At 35.6% G+C, this 22,792-nt stretch overlaps 2 protein-coding genes and 4 long non-coding RNA genes across 9 annotated transcripts; 5 read left to right on the forward strand and 1 right to left on the reverse strand.

The window, feature by feature from the left end:
- The first annotated feature begins 747 nt into the window (after positions 1 to 747).
- LOC111473612 lies at positions 748 to 19,745 on the forward strand. Of its 3 annotated transcripts, none has more exons than XR_002715734.1 (5): positions 748 to 1,220; positions 1,589 to 1,746; positions 1,842 to 1,928; positions 3,179 to 3,986; positions 19,734 to 19,745. It is a non-coding gene; the product is annotated as an uncharacterized LOC111473612 (long non-coding RNA). The 3 variants fall into 3 exon arrangements; XR_002715735.1 differs by having other exon boundaries at positions 1,868 to 1,928; XR_002715733.1 differs by having other exon boundaries at positions 1,589 to 1,928.
- Positions 7,783 to 12,113, forward strand: LOC111473606 (CBL-interacting serine/threonine-protein kinase 9-like). Its single transcript, XM_023119062.1, has 15 exons — positions 7,783 to 8,303; positions 8,375 to 8,437; positions 8,886 to 8,957; positions 9,091 to 9,198; positions 9,291 to 9,371; positions 9,660 to 9,713; positions 10,039 to 10,117; positions 10,185 to 10,231; positions 10,378 to 10,467; positions 10,558 to 10,680; positions 10,794 to 10,901; positions 11,047 to 11,163; positions 11,255 to 11,311; positions 11,851 to 11,925; positions 12,031 to 12,113. Exons 1-15 carry the CDS (start codon positions 8,127 to 8,129, stop codon positions 12,103 to 12,105), a joined length of 1,326 nt encoding a protein of 441 aa, XP_022974830.1. The 5' UTR covers positions 7,783 to 8,126; the 3' UTR covers positions 12,106 to 12,113.
- On the forward strand, positions 12,122 to 12,620 carry LOC111473611. Its single transcript, XR_002715732.1, has 2 exons — positions 12,122 to 12,234; positions 12,542 to 12,620. It is a non-coding gene; the product is annotated as an uncharacterized LOC111473611 (long non-coding RNA).
- Positions 14,308 to 14,883, reverse strand: LOC111473613. Its single transcript, XR_002715736.1, has 2 exons — positions 14,764 to 14,883; positions 14,308 to 14,696 (listed from the first exon to the last, which is right to left on the reverse strand). It is a non-coding gene; the product is annotated as an uncharacterized LOC111473613 (long non-coding RNA).
- Positions 14,718 to 17,907, forward strand: LOC111473614. The gene is made up of 3 exons (XR_002715737.1): positions 14,718 to 14,818; positions 17,198 to 17,567; positions 17,671 to 17,907. It is a non-coding gene; the product is annotated as an uncharacterized LOC111473614 (long non-coding RNA).
- Positions 19,746 to 20,468: 723 nt separating the features above from the next.
- Positions 20,469 to 22,299, forward strand: LOC111473602 (3-ketoacyl-CoA synthase 1-like). Of its 2 annotated transcripts, none has more exons than XM_023119054.1 (2): positions 20,469 to 20,524; positions 20,588 to 22,299. In XM_023119054.1, exon 2 carries the CDS (start codon positions 20,593 to 20,595, stop codon positions 22,174 to 22,176), a length of 1,584 nt encoding a protein of 527 aa, XP_022974822.1. In that variant the 5' UTR covers positions 20,469 to 20,524; positions 20,588 to 20,592; the 3' UTR covers positions 22,177 to 22,299. The 2 variants fall into 2 exon arrangements, with proteins under 2 accessions (XP_022974822.1, XP_022974821.1); XM_023119053.1 differs by having other exon boundaries at positions 20,479 to 20,554; positions 20,622 to 22,299.
- Positions 22,300 to 22,792: the final 493 nt, after the last annotated feature.

Below are 22,792 nucleotides of genomic sequence, written 5' to 3' on the forward strand. Positions count from 1 at the left end.
TAAAATTACAAAAATTATGTCATAATTTCAATTTTGTGCAATTTAAACTTAATTATTATTGCTTGGATTTTAGGGGTTGTTTGTTCCCTTTAATTAATTAACTAATTCATGTTAATTTACCAAAATTAATATATTTAATATAAATAGAAGTTTATTAAAGGAATGAAATTTAAAATTATCAGCTAATAATATTTTAGATGTAATTAACTCATTAATTTGTGTCAGTCAAATGTTGAATTGGATTGGATGATGCATCCTCTACTTGATCGCATCAGGACATTTGTCTATTTGGACCCTTATTTAATCGGTTGGGCACCACTTCTATGTTGTCACCTTATCTGTTTATAAATGAGGGTCACAACCCACCATTTTCTTGTATGTACCTATCATATCATCTTTTCAGATTGGAATATTCAAGTGTTTGTTCGTACCACCTATCGCGAGTTAGAATAATAAACTGTCTGCCTTGTGAACATTAACTATTTGTTCACCACCATTTCAATCTAGAACGATAAACTGCTTGTATTTACCAGCCTCCTCAGGTTGGAACATTATAAGACCATGACTCTTCATTAAGCACGATCAAATTGTTAGTTCATGATCCAAGGTTTACACTCTAATTGTTCCTACAAAAGACCGAGTTAACCCAATGTTGGGTGGAATCCAATACTCAGTTCTAGAACCATAACGATGCACAACAGACGTTGTAGAGCTCATAATATTAACCCAAGTAGCACAAATAGCTCAATTAGGCTTAGCTATCATTTAGCTAATTTCCCCAATTTTAAGCTCATCAAGTCATCAGCGTCTTCAGCTTCCCGTTAAACTTGAGGATGGCTTCAATTTCTTCCCGCTGGCGGGGGCTCTGCAAATCTCGTCGGAACTTCATTTCCAAAACGCATTTGAATTCTTCTCTCATTCCTTCAGAGAAATTCTTCGCTATTGCCGATCAAGGGACGGAGTTGTTAAATCTGGCGTCCGATATAGGGAAGCGACTTTTCGTCCCAAGAAGCAGAAGATCTGCTCCGATTGTTCCGATTATCCGGCTTGGTCGGAAATTCAATTAAAGAATGGAAGTCATCAATTCCTTTAGATTCCTTGGCTACTTCATGAATGTTGTCCTACTATACGGTTCTAGAGATCACATGGAGCGCCCCAAATTACTCACGGGTTGCTTTAACTTCTTCCGGTTCTCCATCATCACTATATTTTATATTATGGTACTGATTCTGCTCATTTTGAATTTTTGGGTTACTGAACTTGAATTCCGATTTCATTTTGAGCGATTAACTTTAAACGAGGCCAATCACCTCAGAATTGAAATTTACGAGCTGTTGAATTTTGTCGTGCATAAGTTAGATATGGAGAGTAGTTGTATTCGCCAGGGTAATAGATTGTTCATTGATGTCACATTTAACTCCTTAAAGATGGTTAATATGGTTATTTATTGTTTTGTAAGCTTCTCTGAAGAAGATCGATATAGTCTTTCAAGCTCTCCTATGTTGTGATTTCTTTCCAAGATGTTTACGATAACTGAAAGTTCAAAATCTTTTATCTTACCATGTTAAGTAAAATAAATTTCTTTCAGATTAACCTACTTGCCCCCTGCTCCCCGTAAGCTTTACACATTCTTGGTGACAACAATGGATACGCTTGTTTTGCTGCCTAGTTTTATCGAAGTTCTTGATGAAGCTAAGAGTCTCTCTAGTTCTCCTGCCAATCTTGTGATCATTTTTTTAGTTCTTGGTAAGAAGCTCAGCTGGTTTGTAGTTTACGTTTCTATAAAATTGAACTTACCCTTTGATTTTCCAATACTTTTATGTGTTTGCACTTTGATCCAGTTCTTAATCTAGCCTTTGCACTCAAGTCTTTTTTGGTTCGTAGTTATGCATGCATCTCCCCTGATGAGCAATCCAGCATCAATTGAGGTAATGAACTTGAAGTCTTCACTTGCCTTTTATTTGTCTTCAATGTTCTGCTTTAGATTGGATTATCAATTTCCGTTCCTCAAGGTTCCTGCTGCTGATTGTTGCCTTAACCTCACTTATTCCTCAAATTCACTGTTTTATTAGTCTTTTCCCACAAGTGCAAGCTATCCTTTAGTTGGTGGAATTAGAGTAGCTGGATTATTTGCCACAGATAAGATAAAAATCATTCTTATAATACATTCGTTCAAACGTGCAATTTGACCATTGTAGTCTCAAATTTAAACAAACCATTATAGCAATTCAGTCGTTAATTATTGAGACCTCAATGCCATATTTAGCTCTTAATGTGATCATTCACTATTGCATTTTCGGGTTCACGAGTTGAGAAGAGCCGTTCAATGGAAGTATGACCTAGGCAAGAAAAAAAAATTATGAGGCGGTAATACTCCTTTGCATATGCCATCTTGTCCTATGAATAGGGAGAAGGAAAAAAAACACTACAATTTTATTCAGGGATAATATTTGAATTTAATGCTTCTGAATGCCTTTATTGCATCTTCTCGTGGAAATTTATCTCCCTATGTGGTATTATGACAGAAGCTAGTCTCATGTCTATCTATATCGTTCCCAGAGTTTATGCTATATTCTTTTTTTAGTCGTTCTGCACTGAGATGAGGAGTCATTTCCGAACATGCACCAGTTTTTTCACATATAGGAGCCTTTAATAATCTCATGAAATCTTCTTCTTCTTTTTTTTTTTTTTCTTTTTTTGTTCCTCGTAACTATGCTTAAACATGAAAGGCATTGCGTGTACTGATATTCATGTCTTGGGGGAACCAGAGTAATGTAGTTATTTTATGAACAATGATGCTTTTCTTTTTGAGTGATAACAATTTGTCAGCAAAAAATTTAAAAAAATTAAATAAAAAGTTAGTAAGCAACTGAATAAGAAAGTTGTGTACCGGTGATTGCGAATTCTTCTTGATTTAAAATTCCATTCAGTTTTCCAAGACCTTATTTCCATAAACATTAAAAAAAAAAAAACAAAAATTTCTCATGATATAGTAGTGACATGTAAATCTTGGTGAAATGATGACAACTAGGGCAGGCAGGTCCCCTTGAAACCAACTAGAACTGGCCTTAGAGCAGGCAAGTCTCCCTAGAATTGGTGGGGGTGGAGCCCCAATATCCCAGCCCCCATTTGCCCAAAAAGACAATGTAATGTAATCTTGTTCATCATCTAATTTCAGGTGGTCGATCATTATCCAAGGATGAGACTAAAGAAGAAGTTCTGTCCATGGAAGTGCAGAAACAGGAGATGGAAATAGAGATCAAAATGAAGATGGGAGCGATCATCAAAACAAGGCTAAAAGGTACCATCCATTGTTGCTTCTGTGATCTATGAAACCGAACCGCCCACCAACCCATCACGAACCCCCCTGATACACTTACCAAAACTAAAACTAGACATGTCCACACATCCTTGAGATCTCTGTTCTTCTGCCTCTTCTGCTCTCTCTCCCCCTTCATCCCAGCTTCAGTGTCTGCTCCCACCTGCAATTCTCTCGTGTGTGACATAGAATAGGAGGAAAAACTCACAAATGATCCATTAGAAGAAGAAGAAGAAGAAGATAGATCGGAGAGAAAACCCAATTAGCTTAGGAAAAAGACGTGCAGTTCTTGAAGATATTAGAGAGAAATAGAATAAGAAAGTCGCATTGAGTATAACGTCACGCGTGGCTTCCCAAAGTTGGTTTTGTCAATTTGAAGGAATGTAAATATAAATAAAAGAAGGATTGGCATTCATTGGCTGGGATCGATAATTGCGTAGCTTCTATCTGGGGTAGAGTTTGATTGATTTATTGCCTTAGATGACATTTAGTGCCGCGACACCCACCTGGCCACAATTCCTTTGTTTCTTCATTTTCATAACCTCTTTCATTATTGTTTCTTTCTTCTCTCCTCCCTTCTCATGCAAACCCAACTACAGCTTCTATTCAGAACATTAATCTTTAAGTATAGTCATAAATGAGCCTTTACATAAGACTAGTCTTATGAGTGTAACCGCCTCAACTCACTGCTAATATTGTTCATTTTGGCCTGTTACATATCATCTCAACCTCATGGTTTTAAGCGCGTCTACTAGAGAGAGATTTCCACACCCTTATAAGAAATGTTTCGTTCCCTTTTCCAACCGATGTGGGATCTCACAATCCACCCCTCTTGCTCACAATCTACCCCTCTTGGGAGTCTAGCATCCTCATTGGCTCACCGCTCAATATCTTGACTCTGATACCATTTGTAATAACTCAAACTCACAGCTAATAGATATTGTCTGCTTTGGCCTATTATGTATCGTCTGATTTTAAACGCGTCTACTAAAAAGAGGTTTCCACACTCTTATAAGGAATATTTCGTTCCCCTCTCCTTTGGCCTATTATGTATCGTCGTCAGCCTCATGATTTTAAACGCGTCTACTAAAAAGAGGTTTTCACACTCTTATAAGGAATATTTCGTTCCCCTCTCCAAGCGATGTTGACTATCAGATTTGAATCATCAGATTTGAATTTAGTTTCATTACTTTTTTTAATAACCTATTTAGTTACCATGTTCATCAGAAACTTTTATATTAGATTGGGGGTAATAGGAGGATTTAATTCAGGAAGTTGTTGAAGAAAATTGTAATAGCAGGCTGTTTTAAATTATATATGAAACTCTGTCAAATGCATCTGCACAAAAACACATTCATTGCAACTCAGCCATCCCTGGATTGTTAAATAAGTTAAAAGCCACTTGGTTTTTACTAGTATTTAGAAAAGGAAACAGCCCTACTTTTCCCAAAAAGCCCCCTTTGAGAGTCTGAGACACCCAATTAAAACTTGAACAAGGGAAGCCTAAAACACATCCAGACAAGACTGTCCCTTTATGCAGGCATGGAGAAGAACTGATGACAGCTCCTTTATTATACCAAATAAAATTACTAGCCGTGGAAATACAATAATGTTGTGAATGACACAACTGGGTTAGGTTGTTAGTATTATAATATTCCGAAGCTAAGCCTGCAGTTAAGTATGATTATAATCAATCATATTTTACTACTTCAATTGAATTTGAGTTAAGAAATTGGCCTGTTTCCTTCCCGTGTATCCTTCCCGTTCCCGTTTGACATAGTCAAATATAAGATTAGTTTAGTTCCACCGAACTAGTTAAAACATATATCTAAACCAAGAAATCAAAGGTTTGAATCCCCTTATTCTGAAGTCATTTTAGCTCGGGTTGAAACTCAAATTTGATTCGGGTAGATTTTCTTCTCATTTGAACAGATTTTTGGATCACATGGTGTGATAATGGAGCTGCCCAAGTAGAACTGTGATCTATGGAAGTGCAGAAAGTAAAGATAAGAACAGACATTATAACAAATATGGGTGCAATCATGAAAACAATGTCTATTTGTTGAATGAAACTGAAACTCCCACCAACCGAACACAAGCCTTCCCCATCATGCTTGCCACTGCCATTGAACCCTAAGTAGCCTTCACAGAATATGCAGATTCTCATTCTCTTCCCTTTCTCCTTCTTCCTTCATTGCTGATTCCCCTGCAAATCTCCATGTTTTATCCATCACAAAAAGCTCTTCAGAAGAACATATGGCTGAAAAGAAAACACTGAGAGATTGAGAGAGAACTATTACTGTAGAGGGTTAAAGGATTTGGTAAGTAATTGTTGACAAAATAGGATACAAACCCGGACATTTTATGTTAAAAAAATCATCATTAGCCCAATAAAATCAAACCAAAAGTCCAGTTATCTAGAAGACTAATTAGCCAACTCAACGAGTCCATTATCTAGAAGTTTCTAGATATCTAGATATTTTAAGAATATTTTAGAAGAAGATCAACTTGCGGTTTACATTGTATAGATCTACTATAGATACTCATCCAACTCTACAAGTTTTCTTGATTGGTTAAGAGTGTCAAAATTAAAAGTTTAAAGATTTATTAAACATTTATTCAAAATTAAAAGGCGAAAATGATAATTAAGTATGTTTTTTTAATTTATGAATTATATTAAAAAAAATATTCCTCCACGAAACGCTCACCATGCCCTAAACTTAGTCATGCCAATAGATTGGTAAATCCTCAAATGTCGAACAAAGGATTCTAAAAAGAAAAAGGAGTCAAACCTCCTCGAAGGTACGAAGATAGTAAAAAATGACTAAGACTCCAAAAGAGTCGAGCATCGATTAAGGGGAGGCATGTTTGTTCGAGGGGAGGTGTTGATGATGAAAGTCCCACATTGGCTAATTTAAGGAATGATCATGGGTTTATAAACAAAGAATACTCCCTCTACTAGATAGATTTTTTTGGGAAGCTCAAAGCAAAATCATGAGAGGTTATGCTCAAAGTAGACAATATCATACCATTGTGGAGAATCGTGTTCGTAGTCTCAACATCCATATTAAAATATCTTTTGACTTCTCGCAATCGATATAAGACAATGTTTGGATATGTATAAATTGAGTTTTTAATTTATTGAAATAAAAAAATATTAAACAAAATAAAATTACAATATCCCATTATAAGGTTTAAATTCCACTAAAGTCCATGAAAAAATATTAAACAAAATAAAATTACAATATCCCATTATAAGGTTTAAATTCCACTAAAGTCCATGAAGCGACAACTTGTATGCCAATCATCATCTTGGTATATATATATATATATATATATATTACAAACGTTTATAATTTAGTTTTTCTATAAATCTTAAAATTACGCTTTGTGCTTTATTATTAGTTTGAAATTAATTTTTTTATTAAATTTAATCAAGTAAATATAATATGAATATCTTTTCAAAATTTATAAAGCCAAACGCTAATAAACTAAAATTATATTTTAACAAGCAATATAATTAGTAATAACCAAACTACATAATAGATAATTAACATAAAATTAAGTGAAAGTTTCTTGAAAATTATTTTTCCTATGTTGGAAGAAAAAAAAAATTTTAAAAATATTTTCCAACATCCTCACTTTTTAATATTTTTTTTACATTGAATTTCTAAACGTAAAATTTAATTCTACCCGGAACGACCTATTATTTACAAACATTTATTATATCAAAGCCTAATTTTCTTTGATCAGAGACATTATGTTTTGGAATTTAAAAATAATATAATTTCTAAACATAGAGAAATTACAAATCTTAGCTCTCAATAAAGTTAAAAAAAATAAAAAAATAAAAATTATATTCTTTTTTAAATTCCAAAACGTGAGGTCTCTTCTCAAAAGAAAATTAAATTGACTAGTAAATGAGAAATGCTCATATCACATCCATATTAAAATGTGTTAATGATGGAAGATGGCAACTTAAATAGGTTAGAATATAACTTTAACTCATATATAAAAAAACAAACAAATATTTAAATTATAATTAAATAGTGCATGAAATGTGTTTATTAGTCATATTTGGACTAGTTCGTTCATTAAATGCAACTTAAACATCTCTTTCTTGAACTTCAACTTTGCATAACATATAAAAGAGGGCTCCAACGTAACTTGAATATGAGTGTACAAAGTTTGTTGTAGCTTTTTAGCTCTTGTCCTTGTAATTGGCCCTTAAGGTATGAAAATTCGTTGGCGTGGTTCATATCAAATCTCTACCATGACGTTGAATTGATGAAAACTTTGAGGAGGATAAGAAAGAATGGGTGGCAGGGGTAGAAAGAAGGGTCTCATACTGACTGGATAAGAACATGAATTGGAAACTTGGACCATTGGACTTGACCAAGCGTTGAAACATTTTTTTTTTTTTTTTTTTTTTTTTTTTTTTTTTTTTTTTTTNATACAGTTGTCCATTTGTAAATGATTACAAAAACAAACAATGAACAAATTGATGGCGAGGGATCTGGACATTAGACATGAAAGAAGCCCAATCGCGAAGCATCCTCTCCTACGCTCCAAAATTCCAATGGCAAGGGGTGAGCCTCTGTACCTTATCCTATAGCGGCTTCCTTCTCCTGCCGCGTCTGTTTCGCCACATTTCAAAATTCCACCCTTCCTTTTCTGTAATCAAAACAAACCGATTTGTTGAGCTTTTCCCATTTCCATCGTTGCTACACTAAGATCTTCAACCCTAAGGGTTCATCAAATTTTGGGGTGTTTCTGTTTTTCTCTTTTTGTGAATCTCTGGTGGAGAATGAGCGTGAAAACCCCGGCGACGAGGACTCGCGTTGGCAAGTACGAGCTCGGTAAAACCCTTGGCGAGGGCTCTTTTGCGAAGGTCAAGTTCGCCAAGAACATTGAGAATGGTGATTGTGTCGCCATCAAGATTCTTGATCGCGAACAAGTCCTTCGACACAAGATGGTCGAACAGGTAAACTGGTTTTCTTCGTTTTGTGGGATTTTTTCTTTTGTTATTTGTTGTTAATCTAGATTTGTTGGCAGATAAAAAGAGAGATATCGACTTTGAAAGTGATTAAGCATCCAAATGTCGTTCAGATTTATGAGGTACCATGTTCAATTTTCCCTGATTCTGTTTCCTTGTGAGGGAATAGGTTGAAAGTAGAGTGATCACCTATCTTTGATTTAAATCCCACAAGTTTTTCGAGGAACGAAATGTAGTAAAGTTAGACCGTTGTCTCATAGATTTTGGTCAAGATACATGCAAGTTTCGAGGAACGAAATGTAGTAAAGTTAGACCGTTGTCTCATAGATTTTGGTCAAGATACATGCAAGTTGGCTCGATAATATATGAGATTGTAGTAGTATAATCATTATGATGAACGATTCCCTTTCTACCAATTCACTAAGCCATTGAAGTAAGGATAAAGCTAATTTGAGAAGGTTCTTGGGATGCATGTGTTTCCAATTCACTAAGCCATTGAAGTAAGGATAAAGCTAATTTGAGAAGGTTCTTGGGATGCATGTGTTTTAATTCTTCTGTTCTTGTTTATAGGTTATGGCAAGCAAATCGAAAATCTACATTGTTCTTGAGTTTGTAGAGGGAGGCGAGCTCTTTGACCAAATTGTAAGACATTGTTTATTAGATTCATATTTGCATTTTACATCCGTTCTGTCTTGTTTCTTATCTAATTTTACATGTATAATAATCTCTCCTAGCCAAAGAGAAGGCTTAAAGAGGATGATATTTCTATTTATAGGCTACAAAGGGAAGGCTTAAAGAGGATGAGGCAAGGAAATATTTCCATCAGCTTATTAATGCTGTAGATTACTGCCATAGTAGAGGCGTGTACCATCGAGATTTGAAGGTTTTAAAAAGATTTAAATTTCCTCGAAACTTTACTTAGTGTTTGCAATTAGATCAGTGGGGTTTAGTTTACTGCACTGTCTGCTTCTGCAGCCTGAAAATCTTCTTCTCAACTCGCATGGTGTTCTTAAAGTATCAGATTTCGGATTGAGTGCACTTTCGCAGCAAGTTCATGTAAGTATTACTCAGATTCTGGCAGAGATTCTTTCATGATTGATTTTGTCCAGTGTTCTTCCTTCATTTTGGTTGTTCTCCATTGCTTATAAAACTTCTCAATTGAACTTTAGTTTCTTTATCTTAGTGTTGGTTAGGAGATGGTTGAATCTTCTTCCCTTGAATCTTTCTTTGAAAAAATATTGTAGTACATAGATCGAGCTTGCTACTTTCTTTTCGTATCGAATTTCTGTCCTTTAGGTGTCTGTTTCATATAATATCAAGGGATCACCAACACTATTATTGCAGGGTGATGGTCTTCTTCACACTGCCTGTGGGACTCCAAACTATGTAGCGCCCGAGGTGTGCATACATACTTCTTGCTTCCTTTTTTTCATTGGGAGAATTTTTGTATTTCGATATTCGAGTGAAGATGGTTAATCACAAACCACCTTGAGTTAGCATTAGCTGAGTTAAAATGCTTAGAATGAATGAGTTCTAGTCATGAAGGCTACTTCCCTAAGATTTAATATGTACGAGTTACCTTCACAACTAAATGTAGTAGAGTCAGACTCTTGTCTTATAAGAATAGTTGAGGTATATAACTAAAATAAAATAACGATTGTTCGTTATACTTCTGCAAAATGTGTGCTAAGTTTTTGCCTTTGATTTTGATATACTATATCAGGTCTTCCATGATAAAGGTTATGATGGTCAATCATCTGATATTTGGTCGTGTGGGGTTATTCTCTTCGTTCTTATGGCAGGCTTCTTGCCTTTCAGCGAGTCAAATCTAACGGTCGTGTGGGGTTATTCTCTTCGTTCTTATGGCAGGCTTCTTGCCTTTCAGCGAGTCAAATCTAACGCATTTGTATCGAAAAGTTAGTTTTTATCTTGTTTTGTTTTTACTATTTATACAGACTGGGACTGTTCTCAAATTATATTTGATATGAATTTCAGATTTCCAGGGCTGATTTCTGCTTTCCGTCATGGACTGTTCTCAAATTATATTTGATATGAATTTCAGATTTCCAGGGCTGATTTCTGCTTTCCGTCATGGTTCTCAAATGGTGCTAGAAAACTAGTTCGTCGCATTCTCGATCCAAACCCTCTTACTGTAAGTTTATAACTCCTAATTTGATTTACTCTCTTGAAGTTTGATCCTCCGTAAAGTCTCAAAACTTTTCTTTTCATTCTGTTACTTCAGCGAATAACAATAGCCGAAATTCAAGAAGATGAATGGTTCAAGAAGGGCTACACACCCACCCAATTTGAAGTGGAAGAGGATATAACTCTCGATGATGTCAATGCTGCTTTTAGCAGCTCGAGGGTGAGGATTTTATCACAAAACAGAGGCTTTGAGCCAGAGATTAATGTGATGGAAATGAGAGGAAAGATGAAGTTCCCTATTAAGGTGTTTCGTTAATTTTTTTTTAATTCCAGGAACATCTTTTGACCGAAAAGAAAGAGAAACCGGTGTTTATGAATGCTTTTGAGCTTATATCTAGGTCTCCAGGTTTCAGTCTTGAAAATCTATTTGAGAAGCAGAAGGTACTTATTCAGTTGTATTGTAATAATTCTGTATATTTAGTTAATTGATATCATATGGATCAAATTAAATATTTTCAGGCTGTTGCAAAGAGAGAAACCCAGTTTACTTCACAGAGCCCTGCAAATGAGATCATGTCGAAGATAGGCTGTTGCAAAGAGAGAAACCCAGTTTACTTCACAGAGCCCTGCAAATGAGATCATGTCGAAGATTGAAGAAACTGCAAAACCTATGGGGTTCAATATTAAAAAACGGGACTACAAGGTAACCATTTATTGATAGCTTGTGAAAGATATCTTTGTTTCTGAGATGAGTTTTGTTAGAACTCTTGTAACGAGATATGATATCAATGCAGATGAAGCTGCAAGGTGACAAGACTGGGAGGAAAGGACACCTCTCCATAGCCACTGAGGTAAATGCAGATGAAGCTGCAAGGTGACAAGACTGGGAGGAAAGGACACCTCTCCATAGCCACTGAGGTAAAAACATTATTCCTGGCTAACATTATTAATTAGTTTCGTAATCTCATGTACCGAACTCGTTTCAATGCCTTTGTCAAAAGCATGCATCTAGAGACTTTTAATTCTAAATAAATATATGTGAGATTCTACGTCGATTGAAGAGGGGAATGAGTGCTAGCGAGGACGCTGAGCCCCAAAAGGAGTGGATTGTGAGATCCTATATTGGTTGGAGATGGGTTACCGAACATTCTTTATAAGGGTGTGAAAATGTCTCCCTAGCAGAGGATACTATCTACTGGCGGTGGGCTTGACCTGTTATGATATAACTTGGCTTCACCATCATTGGCCACCATCTGTGATTAGAATGAAAAAGGATTGAAACTATTTACTCGGTTCACAAATTTCCCTCAAATAGCTTCATTTGAAGTTCAATGGCTTTCTTTCAACATCTGATGCCAAATATCTTTGCCCTTTGCCCTTTGAACTCCAGGTGTTCGAGGTGGCTCCTTCCTTGCATATGGTGGAGCTCCGAAAAACTGGTGGCGATACGCTCGAGTTTATCAAGGCATGTTACCAGTATTCTTATTGAAACTCAGAACTAAATTCATTATTTCAGAGCTAAATTGTACAATCTCATATACTAACGTGCTTTTGCATTTCCATACGACAGTTCTACAAAAGCTTCTCTTCAGGATTAAAAGATATAATGTGGAGAACTGATGGAAATACTGTAGAAGGGAGCTAATATCTTTCTCTCAGGATTAAAAGATATAATGTGGAGAACTGATGGAAATACTGTAGAAGGGAGCTAATATCTTTCTCACTATCCTCTTCATAATGCTGTTATGAAGTTGATACCTGAGATGCTTTGCAGGTATCACATCGAAACTCGTCATCAATTACAAACGTTGAAGATATAATCCTAAGAAAATCTCTACTTCTTTCCCCCTAAGAAATCAATAAACACAGTAATTGCACAAATAGTTAACGTTTCTGATAAAAGAAAAGTGAGCTGATTCAAGTGCACTTTTGCTTTGATCATCTACTACTGGTGTGCATTTCGAAGTCTTAATTGTATTCATGAAGACTAACTCAGTGGGTTTTTTTTAACCAGAAATTGCATTGTTTCGAAGTCTTAATTGTATTCATGAAGACTAACTCAGTGGGTTTTTTTTAACCAGAAATTGCATTGGAGAGGAACATGATATCAAAATCTCATATCTATGGCATGGTAAGTTACCCATTAGACAGGAAAAAAAATAAGAAAAATCGAGATTTTCTGAAGCATTTGATTCTACTTCGTTCTCTATTTGCAGTTAACAATATCAATAATATGTTGATGCAAGTCATCTGTTATACTCATAGAATTGTATGATGTTTCATCATGAAACATATCAATAGAAAAATTAATTAGAAGAGTAATTGAATGATCACGTAATGTTGTAAGATGGCCAAGAGATGCTATTTTGTTGATTTGAATGAGCTTATGGTGCTTTTGGAGAGAGCTATTCTATTTGACTTCCAGTAAACTTTATTTCTATATTTTAGGGTTTAGGGTTTTGGGCACATTCAAACGAACCTTCAATTACTGGAACAAGTTGTATAAAAATATCAAACTGCATTAATTTCAACATTTTACAAATAACTTCAACTTAATTAAAGAACTGTTTGTGAAGAGAAAGCAGTAAAAGAAAGTGATATAGAACAAATAACTTCAACTTAATTAAAGAACTGTTTGTGAAGAGAAAGCAGTAAAAGAAAGTGATATAGAAGGGTTGTAAAGAACAGCAGTGAAGTCAAGTCCATGATCGATCATTCATCGGAGGAGGAAGGCAAGGTTGTCGGGCTTAGCTTCATCTTCTATGTCTGCATATATTGGTAGAACTATCATTATTTGTGAGATCCCATATTGAGATCCCATATTGGTTGGAGAGGAGAATGAAGCATTTTTTATAAGGGTGTGAAAACTTATCCCTAGCAGACGTGTTTTTAAAACCTTAAGGGAATGTTCGGAAGAGAAAATCCAAAAAGGACAATATCTACTAGCGGTGAGCGTGGGCTGTTACAAATAGTATTAGAGCCAGATACCGGGCGATATACCAGTAAGGAGGTTGAGCACTGAAGGGGGGTGGACATGAGGTGGACATGAGGTGGTGTGCCAGCAAGGACACCGGGCCTGAAGGGGTTTGGATTGGGGGGTCCCATATCGATTAGAGAAGGGAACGAGTGCCAGCATCCTCGTTCGACTATGAATGCAACCTAAACTGTATAGAATTGCTAAGAAATTGAGCTCTAAGTTGAAAGAAAAGTGCGTATGTTCTTTTACTACATTTTACAAGTCTACCTTACAAAGACAACGCACAACTTTATATAGCCTCAAAATGAAAGTTTTGACCTTCCATGATGCATTTCAAGAAACATTCATACTTTAGGAGCATAATTAGTTGTTACGTAAATATAACCTAAAAAGTAAATAAAAAGTCTTACACTAACTAAACACTACTAAAAATCTAAACTTTAATCATCAACCAAAAAATTTGTAACCATCCAAAAATATATGAATCCCCTCAGTTGAAGTAATTTGTATCCATGTATAAATGAAACTTGATTTTTCTTCAATATTACAATAATGGTATCTTCTTTAAAGTTACATGATTGAAATCATGTCTTAGGTTCATATTATGCCCTGTTTTGTAATGGTATCTTCTTTAAAGTTACATGATTGAAATCATGTCTTAGGTTCATATTATGCCCTGTTTTGTTTTGGAAATTAGGGAGTCATCAATTTGATTCCTCTCCATTGATCTCTCAAACTTTATTTTCTCTTCTTGTCTTGGATAGAATTTCAATGTCCGATCAATACCATTATGAGGCTGCACGCTTATTATAGTTAAGGTTCACATTACGTTATCTTTAGCTCCTATATTTGAAACTTGCAAATAATTTATTGGACAAGATCCTCATATAATCTTTCCTCTTTTTCTCGCAGTTTTGAACTTGTTTCAGGAATATTATCTCTCTTTCCTTGCCAATTTTCTTAATTGTTCTACAAGTTTCGTAATTAACTACTTCGCATAATTCATCTAGAATTTCATTCCTGCATAGCATTCTGTTAAACGCATAAATTTATCAGAACCAATAGGCACCATCTTACATGTCAATGTGGATGGAAATCATGTACAGGATACACAATTTCCATTTCCATTCGATTCTCTGTTGGCTGCTTGTAAATTTGTAGTTGTAGGTTTAGGCACCACGACTGGATGGCATGCACCGTCCCCAAATTATGGGTCAACATCGGAGTATGAGTCTTGTTTGATCATCAATCGTGCAAACCTGTCAATGGCCAAATTATGGGTCAACATCGGAGTATGAGTCTTGTTTGATCATCAATCGTGCAAACCTGTCAATGGAGGTTGGTGTAAGAAGTTGGAGGAAGAAGAAGATGGAGATTTGAGGTAAGTCTACTATCACATCTGTTTGGACCACCACCATCCTTGATGGCATGTGCTGTAGTAGCTAGATTATAGATTATTGTCAAATCTGTTTGGACCACCACCATCCTTGATGGCATGTGCTGTAGTAGCTAGATTATAGATTATTGTCAAAAGGGTAACACGTCTTATCTTCATGATCTTATCTTCATGTGATATCAATAGTAAAACTTATTTTAGGGAGAAAAAATGTGAGGATTGTCCTACATCGACTAATTAATGATATCAATAGTAAAACTTATTTTAGGGAGAAAAAATGTGAGGATTGTCCTACATCGACTAATTAAGGTAAAAAAAATTTTAAGTATGTAAATATGAGACACTCTCTATTAGTATGAAATCTTTTGGGAAAACTAAAAGTAAAGTCAGGAGAACTTAGGTTCAAGGTGGACAATATCATGCCATTGTGAACTCTTGCCTGCAAAGGTTTGTTTTTTGATTTGCATGGGTGAATAACTTTTGTAACTTATTCAATATGTCTACTATTTTGAAAACTTGACTAAAATTGAAGTCGGAAATAAAATTTCATTAACTTATTCAATATGTCTACTATTTTGAAAACTTGACTAAAATTGAAGTCGGAAATAAAATTTCATGAGATGAAATTCACTATTTCTCATAGAGAAAGTGGAAGAGTAGTTAGTTCTCTTTAAGTAATAATTTTGGGACTTGACCAATGAACCTCACCCTCTTATTGACACGAAAGGAACTTACTGTTAGATCATACACAAATTGTAAGATGTAATTATAGAGATCAAATAAATTTTTAAACTTTTGATTCAGCTGTAATTATGAACAATTTGTGATTGTAATTATAGAGATCAAATAAATTTTTAAACTTTTGATTCAGCTGTAATTATGAACAATTTGTGATGGATATACTTGCATGTAATGCTTATATCAATGGAGACAACTTGTCCTACCACGCACAAAAATGCAACTCTAGATTTATAGTTGAGTGACTTGTGCTTAATGAATAAAAACTAATTAAAGAGGGGGTGGAACTGCACACTTTCGTGTTCAGAGTATTGTCTGAGTGAATAGGCAGGGTGTTAAGGATATTTAGTAATAAATTACACTTTCGTGTTCAGAGTATTGTCTGAGTGAATAGGCAGGGTGTTAAGGATATTTAGTAATAAATTATAGTTTACCATATATATTATATTTGATATTTTATTATAAGGCAAATATCTAATATTTGCCTTATTATCATAGGTATCATTATATTATATTTGATATTTTATTATAAGGCAAATATCTAATATTTGCCTTATTATCATAGGTATCATTTCATTTATTGTTATTTCCATATCCTTGTAATTTATTTGATTATAAATAAGACAACTTTCACACCATTTAGGTGTGGTGGATTAATCAAACATTCACATGGTATCAGAGTCCTTTCGGTTTAACAACCCTGATCCTTTCTTTTCAATGGCTTTTGAATCCTCTAATCTTCTTCTCAACCACCCTTGCTGGTTTTGACGCCGCAGGGGCAGTCTTCATGGCTGCCGTAGTCGGAGCCGATTGATTACTCTTTGGCTCCACCCTATTGATCTCCAAATCACCTTTCGTCATACTCTGTACATACAACCTCACCTTTTCCAACCAAATCGGTTTTCCCTTTGGCCAATATAGTCTCTCTCATTTTCTTCCCAATTAACCTTCATCCTTCACATAAACCCTAACCTAAACCTATCAACCTTTTGCAGAGATTTACCTTCGGAATCTGGGTGCCGCACGGCCTATTCGCCAACCAAGTTGCCGCCGCCCTTCCTGCCAAAATTGGCTTCTTCGCCCGATGAGGCGACTCTTCCGACTGCCCTTCTCGCCAAAATTGGCTCCTTCGCCCAATGTGGTGACTCTTCCGGCTTCAACATTGTCTTTGTCCCTTGCTCTACGTTTCCCCTTCTACTTCTTGGTGTTAGAAATATTCTCACTAGAGCCAAGGCAGCATCGTCGCTAAGCGACAATCCCTCTTCATGGGTTAGACATATTCTCGCCTAAGCCAAGGCAGCATCGCCGCTGAGCGGCGATCCCTCTGCAATTTTTGATGGCCAAGAACCGGGTTGTTAGCATCTTCATGAAAAGTGTTTCTCAACCTCTTTGAATTTTTCAGATTCAAGCTTCACGTTCGTTTAAATCCGACGCTTAGCTTGCGGTGGGGTGTTAAGGATATTTAGTAATAAATTATAGTTTACCATATATATTATATTTGATATTTTATTATAAGGCAAATATCTAATATTTGCCTTATTATCATAGGTATCTTTTCATTTATTACTATTTCCATATCCTTGTAATTTATTTGATTATAAATAAGACAACTTTCACACCATTTAGGTGTGGTGGATTAATCAAACATTCACACAGGGCATTCCACGCAAAGCTTGATTTTAAAGGCTGGGCTGGTTTCTTTTTTAGCCTGCCAACAATTTTATTTAGATGTAGAGGCAAGCCCAAGAAAGTCTAGGTTGGCTTCCAACTCCATCTCAGTCGACATTTTGCTTTCGAGGGGGTGGAGTCTTGGAGCGAACTACTCATTGCTGTGTTGCCCCAATCCAAGAAAGGACTTTTGTGAGGAGCATTGTTTTGAGGGAGGGAAAACGTGATTGACAAGTCACTTCGAGAAGGTGACTGGAGTGCTTTCATCAAATGATTAGATCACCTCGCCATAGATGTTGTGCATGTCACACTAACTTTGATACATGAGGTATCTTGACGAAATTTAGTGTAACAAGGATTTTAAGAATTAAGAATAACTTACATTTTTTGTTTGAAACCCTCGGGATTCTTGTTGACTCATTTTCAAATAGGTCAAAAGAGGTGAAGATAGGACTAGACCATGATCATAGAGACCAAGGGCACTATGGCGGTGTACGCATATGAGGTCGACTAGGGAGCTTGGACATCGTCCCAAGCTTTCCTTCTCTCTTTTGTTTAGCGGTCGAGCTTCCTCGTCTCTTTTAGAGTCTAGGTCACGAAAGAACATAAAGATTTAAGGGGTCAGCTTTATCTTTAAAGAAACTATATACTTCGATGTTCAAGCAAAAAATTAGATGATGGATAGGAGTGCACTTTTATAATAATAAATGATATTTAATGATTTTAATGTCATAATTTTTATATAAGTATGATATTAATTAATGGATTTTTTAAAGGTTTAATTATTTCTCATAAATTACTAATTTATTAATAGTTTCAATAAATATACAATAAAATTAATTAATGTACTAATAGATATATTTATTTCATCAAGTTAGACTTAGATTCATTAAATGTGCCATTCCTACCGTCTTCAATTTTCACTAATTTTAAATAAGTAATTTAAAAAACCTTAAAATTGTAAGTTAAGGTCGAACATGCAATTTTAGAAATGAAAAAACATATATATTTTATTTTATTTTATTTTATTATGGTTTTATTAATAATTTATCATAATCATATAAAATTGGTAAGATAGTTCATTTAAAATTATTTACTTAATTAAGTTTTAATTTGATTATTGCACTAAATATTTATAATTAAAAGCTTATATAATTTTATTAAAATGATTGCATTTGCTATTTTGTCATTTTAGATTTTTAGATTTATTTAATATTTATTAATTTGATTTTAGTTTCCTTTTTAAATGGGCAGTTTGTTGATTATAAGCTAGGAGTCATTTTATTTAAAACCGGTAATAAAATATGGTGATTTATTCCAGTATTAATTACTTCATTACGCCCAAATTAGTCTAGTTAGGCCAATTAATTACTTATTTTATTAACGATATTTAATTGCTTTAAATTTTGTTTCATACCGTTTATTTTAGTTCTCTTAATATTTCTCTATGGTCACTATTGACAACTATACGTTGTAATAGGATGCAAGCTGGTCCGAATAGATATGACTAAAATAAGACTGTGGCCAATGTGAAGTAAAATAAACGTTTCCTTTATAATTCTTCTCCTAACGTTTGAAAGAGGTTGCATCACTAACTCGCTAAGTTATTAACAAAGTATTTTAACATCGTGCCAATTATAACCATTTTAAGGACCAAAATATGTTAATGCCATTAACAAATATTAACTAATATTATAAGTAATCCTTGATAAAGAAATGCCTGTATAGAAGTTTATGAGGGGGAAAACTAAAAGAAATGTGAGCATAGACATGAGGTGGGAGAGTCATGAAGAGAATAAAAGCATGAAAAGAAACCAGGAGTGCATTATCTAAAAGAGAAATAAGAGGCAATTGTCTAAAAGAGAAATAAGGGGCAGTACATCAAGAATTGTGAGAGTCACATCGATTGGAGGATAGAACGAAGTATTTTTTATAATGGTGTAGAAATCTCTCTCCAGCAGACACATTTTAAAATGTTGAGATGAAGCTAAAAGAAAAAATCAAAAGAAGACAATATAGCTTAAGGAATCAGTACAAGGGGTAAGATTCAGATTACCTTGAATGATTCTTGTTGATGAAGTATCTTAAGGCAATAACACTTGTTTGAGATTCAAATCACTCCACAGACAAAATTAATTATGTCAAACTTAAATGATTCTACATAAAACATAATTTTCAAGTCTACTTACAAATACAACATATATGAGCCTAAAAATGAAAACTATTAAACTTATTCCATAAGTTGTAACATTCTTACTTTATGGTCATAATTAACCCGGGTGTAAATGTAACCTAAATAAAAGTTTTTAAAATATATTAATAAAATACAATAACTCTAAATTACTTTAAATTATAATCCATCCAAAATTTATAATAATGAAACTTCATTTGTGGCATGAATTGAAATATGTAATATTTTCTTCACATCTCTATTGAAGTATATGGTATGATTGATGTGTCTCGATTTTGGGACTTAAACAATTGCTGGATTAAGAAAATAATGAAATGAAATAAGTGATAAGAGTCATTGTTCACATGGGTTCGAAAGAATAGTCTAAGAAAATAAAGGGAATAATGAGAGGGAGCCCCTCTCTCTCTATCAAAAGGAGCAATCTCGGTTTCTACCCTCTCTCTGATTTGAGTTTCTTTGAATGGATACAAAACCCACTTCAGCTCTTTAGTCAATGGCCCCCAACAACTTGGTTCAGACATACCCAGCATACCCAGCATACCCAGCATACCTATAAAAGAGAAAAGAACAAGCTACATGGAGCTGATTCAGGGGTGGAAGTCCTGTTAGCATGCTAGATATCGATCCAATCCTAAGCCTATCTACAAGAAGAGTGTGGCCATAGACATCATTAAAGAAGATATTCAAATAAACACCTAACTACAAATCTCAAACCACTACAATTCGAAGAGGATCTATCCATTAATTTCCTTATCTCATCATTCTTGGAACTACTCCCATTTATTTTAGATGCACACCCCCTCGGCTCCTCCTTCCTTCCCTTCACTTTTGTTCATTATATCTATTCTTGCTTGGCCTGCTGCCAAGTGCCAAACCCTCTCTGCTTCTCTACCGCCCTTCTCTCTCTCTCTCTCAATCACTACACAACGAGATGGTAGTTTGAAAGTTTTTCAATCCTTTGCCTTCATAATTTCTCTTCTTCTCTGGATTGGCTACTCCGGGAAGTTCTTGTTTCTAAGAGAAATCAACCAGAAGGGTGAGACTTAGAGAGTGCTGCACAAAGACATCCAAAGAGAAATTAGCAACGCATTAAATATGGAAAGCGTTGAGAAGGATACAGAGAGATTAACAGCAGAAAAGAGAAATTAGCAACGCATTAAATATGGAAAGCGTTGAGAAGGATACAGAGAGATTAACAGCAGAAACGGAGCTTAAGAACTCCTCCATCCTCATCAGAATCCGGCAACGCTTGCTAGACATTTTACTGTCAGTTAAGCTCAAATATGTCAAATTGGGAAATGGGTACTCATGCAACTCTGCCACTACTCTTATGTTACTCGTAATTCTGCCCCTGTTTATTTCCATTGCCATTCAGCTGTCCGGTTTCAAACTCTTCCGGGTGTCCGAGTTACTGCCGACCACAAGATTTCAATATGGGATTAATGCAACTACAACCATAGCCAGTCTGATGTCTATATTTCTCCTTGGCCTTTACTGTTCCAAGCGATCTACACCGGTTTATCTGGTGGAGTTTGCCTGTTACAAACCGGAGGATGTGAGGAAGATGACAGTGGACAGCTTCCTGGAGATGAGTGCAGAGAGCGGTGCCTTTCAAGAGGATGCCCTTAAGTTTATGTCCAAAGTTGCTAAACGAGCTGGTCTTGGCGATGAAACCTACTTCGCGAGAGGAATTACTTCTCGGCCGCCGAATTTGTGTCTTGATGAAGCTCGCTACGAAGCCGAGACTGTAATATTCGGTGTACTCGATGCTCTGTTCGAGAAAACCGGCTTGGATCCGAGTCAAATAGGAATTCTAATCGTCAACTGTAGCTTATTCAATCCCATACCATCGCTGTCGGCCATGATTGTGAACCACTACAAGCTTCGAACCGACATTAAATGCTATAATCTCAGTGGGATGGGCTGCAGCGCAAGCCTTACCTCGATCACGCTAGCTAAGGGCTTTCTCAATGCATACCCTAACACGTATGCGGTTGTTGTGAGCACCGAAAGTATAACCCTAAATTGGTACTTCGGCAACGACCGATCGATGCTGATTAGCAATTGTCTATTTCGAATGGGAGGAGCAGCGGTGCTGTTATCGAACAAGCACGGCGATCGATCCCGATCAAAATACGAGTTAATTCACATGATTAGGACTCACAAAGGGGCTGACGACAAAAGCTACAATTGCGTTTATCAGAAAGAGGACGACAAGGGGAAAATGGGGGTTTCACTCGCACGAGAATTAATGGCGATTGCAAGTGAAGCATTAAAGACTAACATTACGACTCTAGGTCCTTTGGTACTACCATTTTCAGAGCAAATCACCTTCTTCCTATCGATGATGAAAAAGAAAGTGCTGAAATCGAAGGTGAAACCCTACGTACCTGATTTTAAGCTCGCTTTCGAGCATTTCTGTATCCACGCCGGCGGAAGAGCAGTGATGGACGCTGTGCAGAAGAATCTCGAATTGAGTGACTGGCACATCGAACCCTCGAGGATGACATTGTACCAATTCGGGAATACATCGAGCAGCTCGTTGTGGTACGAATTAGCATATACAGAAGCAAAGAATCGTGTCTCAAAAGGCCACCGGATCTGGCAGGTGGCGTTCGGAGCGGGATTCAAGTGTAACAGTGCGGTTTGGAAGGCTCTGCGAGAACTTCCGGCGACCGAGTGCGGCCGAGTTAACCCATGGATCGACTCAATTGAAAATTTCCCGGTCAGGGTTCCTGTTGAATAATAATAGCGTCCTTAATGCAGAGAGTTTCCATATATCCACGTGGGAGATTATAAGTGGATGTGGGACCTCTCTCTCAAAGGGGAAAAACATTTTATTTATTTGTCTTTTCTTCCAACAATTTAGCCAAAATATTTCTAAATCTAAGATTTGGTCTCCATTATTAAAAAAAAAATATTAGAAAAAAATAATTTTCTAGAACCGTAAAAATATTTTGGTAACTTTTGATAAAACTAAATATTTAAAATCCTAGTTACATCCCTCCCCATACTTATATATTATATATTGTGAACTATTGTTGTTACTCTTTTGCTTGCATATATAACATTTTTTTCGAAAATTTTTCTATGCCCTCGTTTTCTAAAATCTTCTTCTTAAACCGAGGTTAGAGGCTCGAACATACGTCACTTGGCCGTAGGCAACGCAAGAACAAATTGGCTTAGTTCACTCTATTGTTGGGAAAGGAGTGTCGCACAATCGCAAGTCCACTGCCATAAAAAATGCAATTGTGACAAGTGGTATAAAGAAAAATGATGAATTGAAAAGTAAAAAGAATCCTAAACTCGACCAACTATTTACTTTCCACCAAGCCCAACAAGAAGATGAATTGAAGGTAAAA

Source organism: Cucurbita maxima, unplaced genomic scaffold, assembly GCF_002738345.1.
Source record: "Cucurbita maxima cultivar Rimu unplaced genomic scaffold, Cmax_1.0 Cma_Scf00134, whole genome shotgun sequence".
Classification (NCBI taxonomy): Eukaryota; Viridiplantae; Streptophyta; class Magnoliopsida; order Cucurbitales; family Cucurbitaceae; genus Cucurbita; species Cucurbita maxima.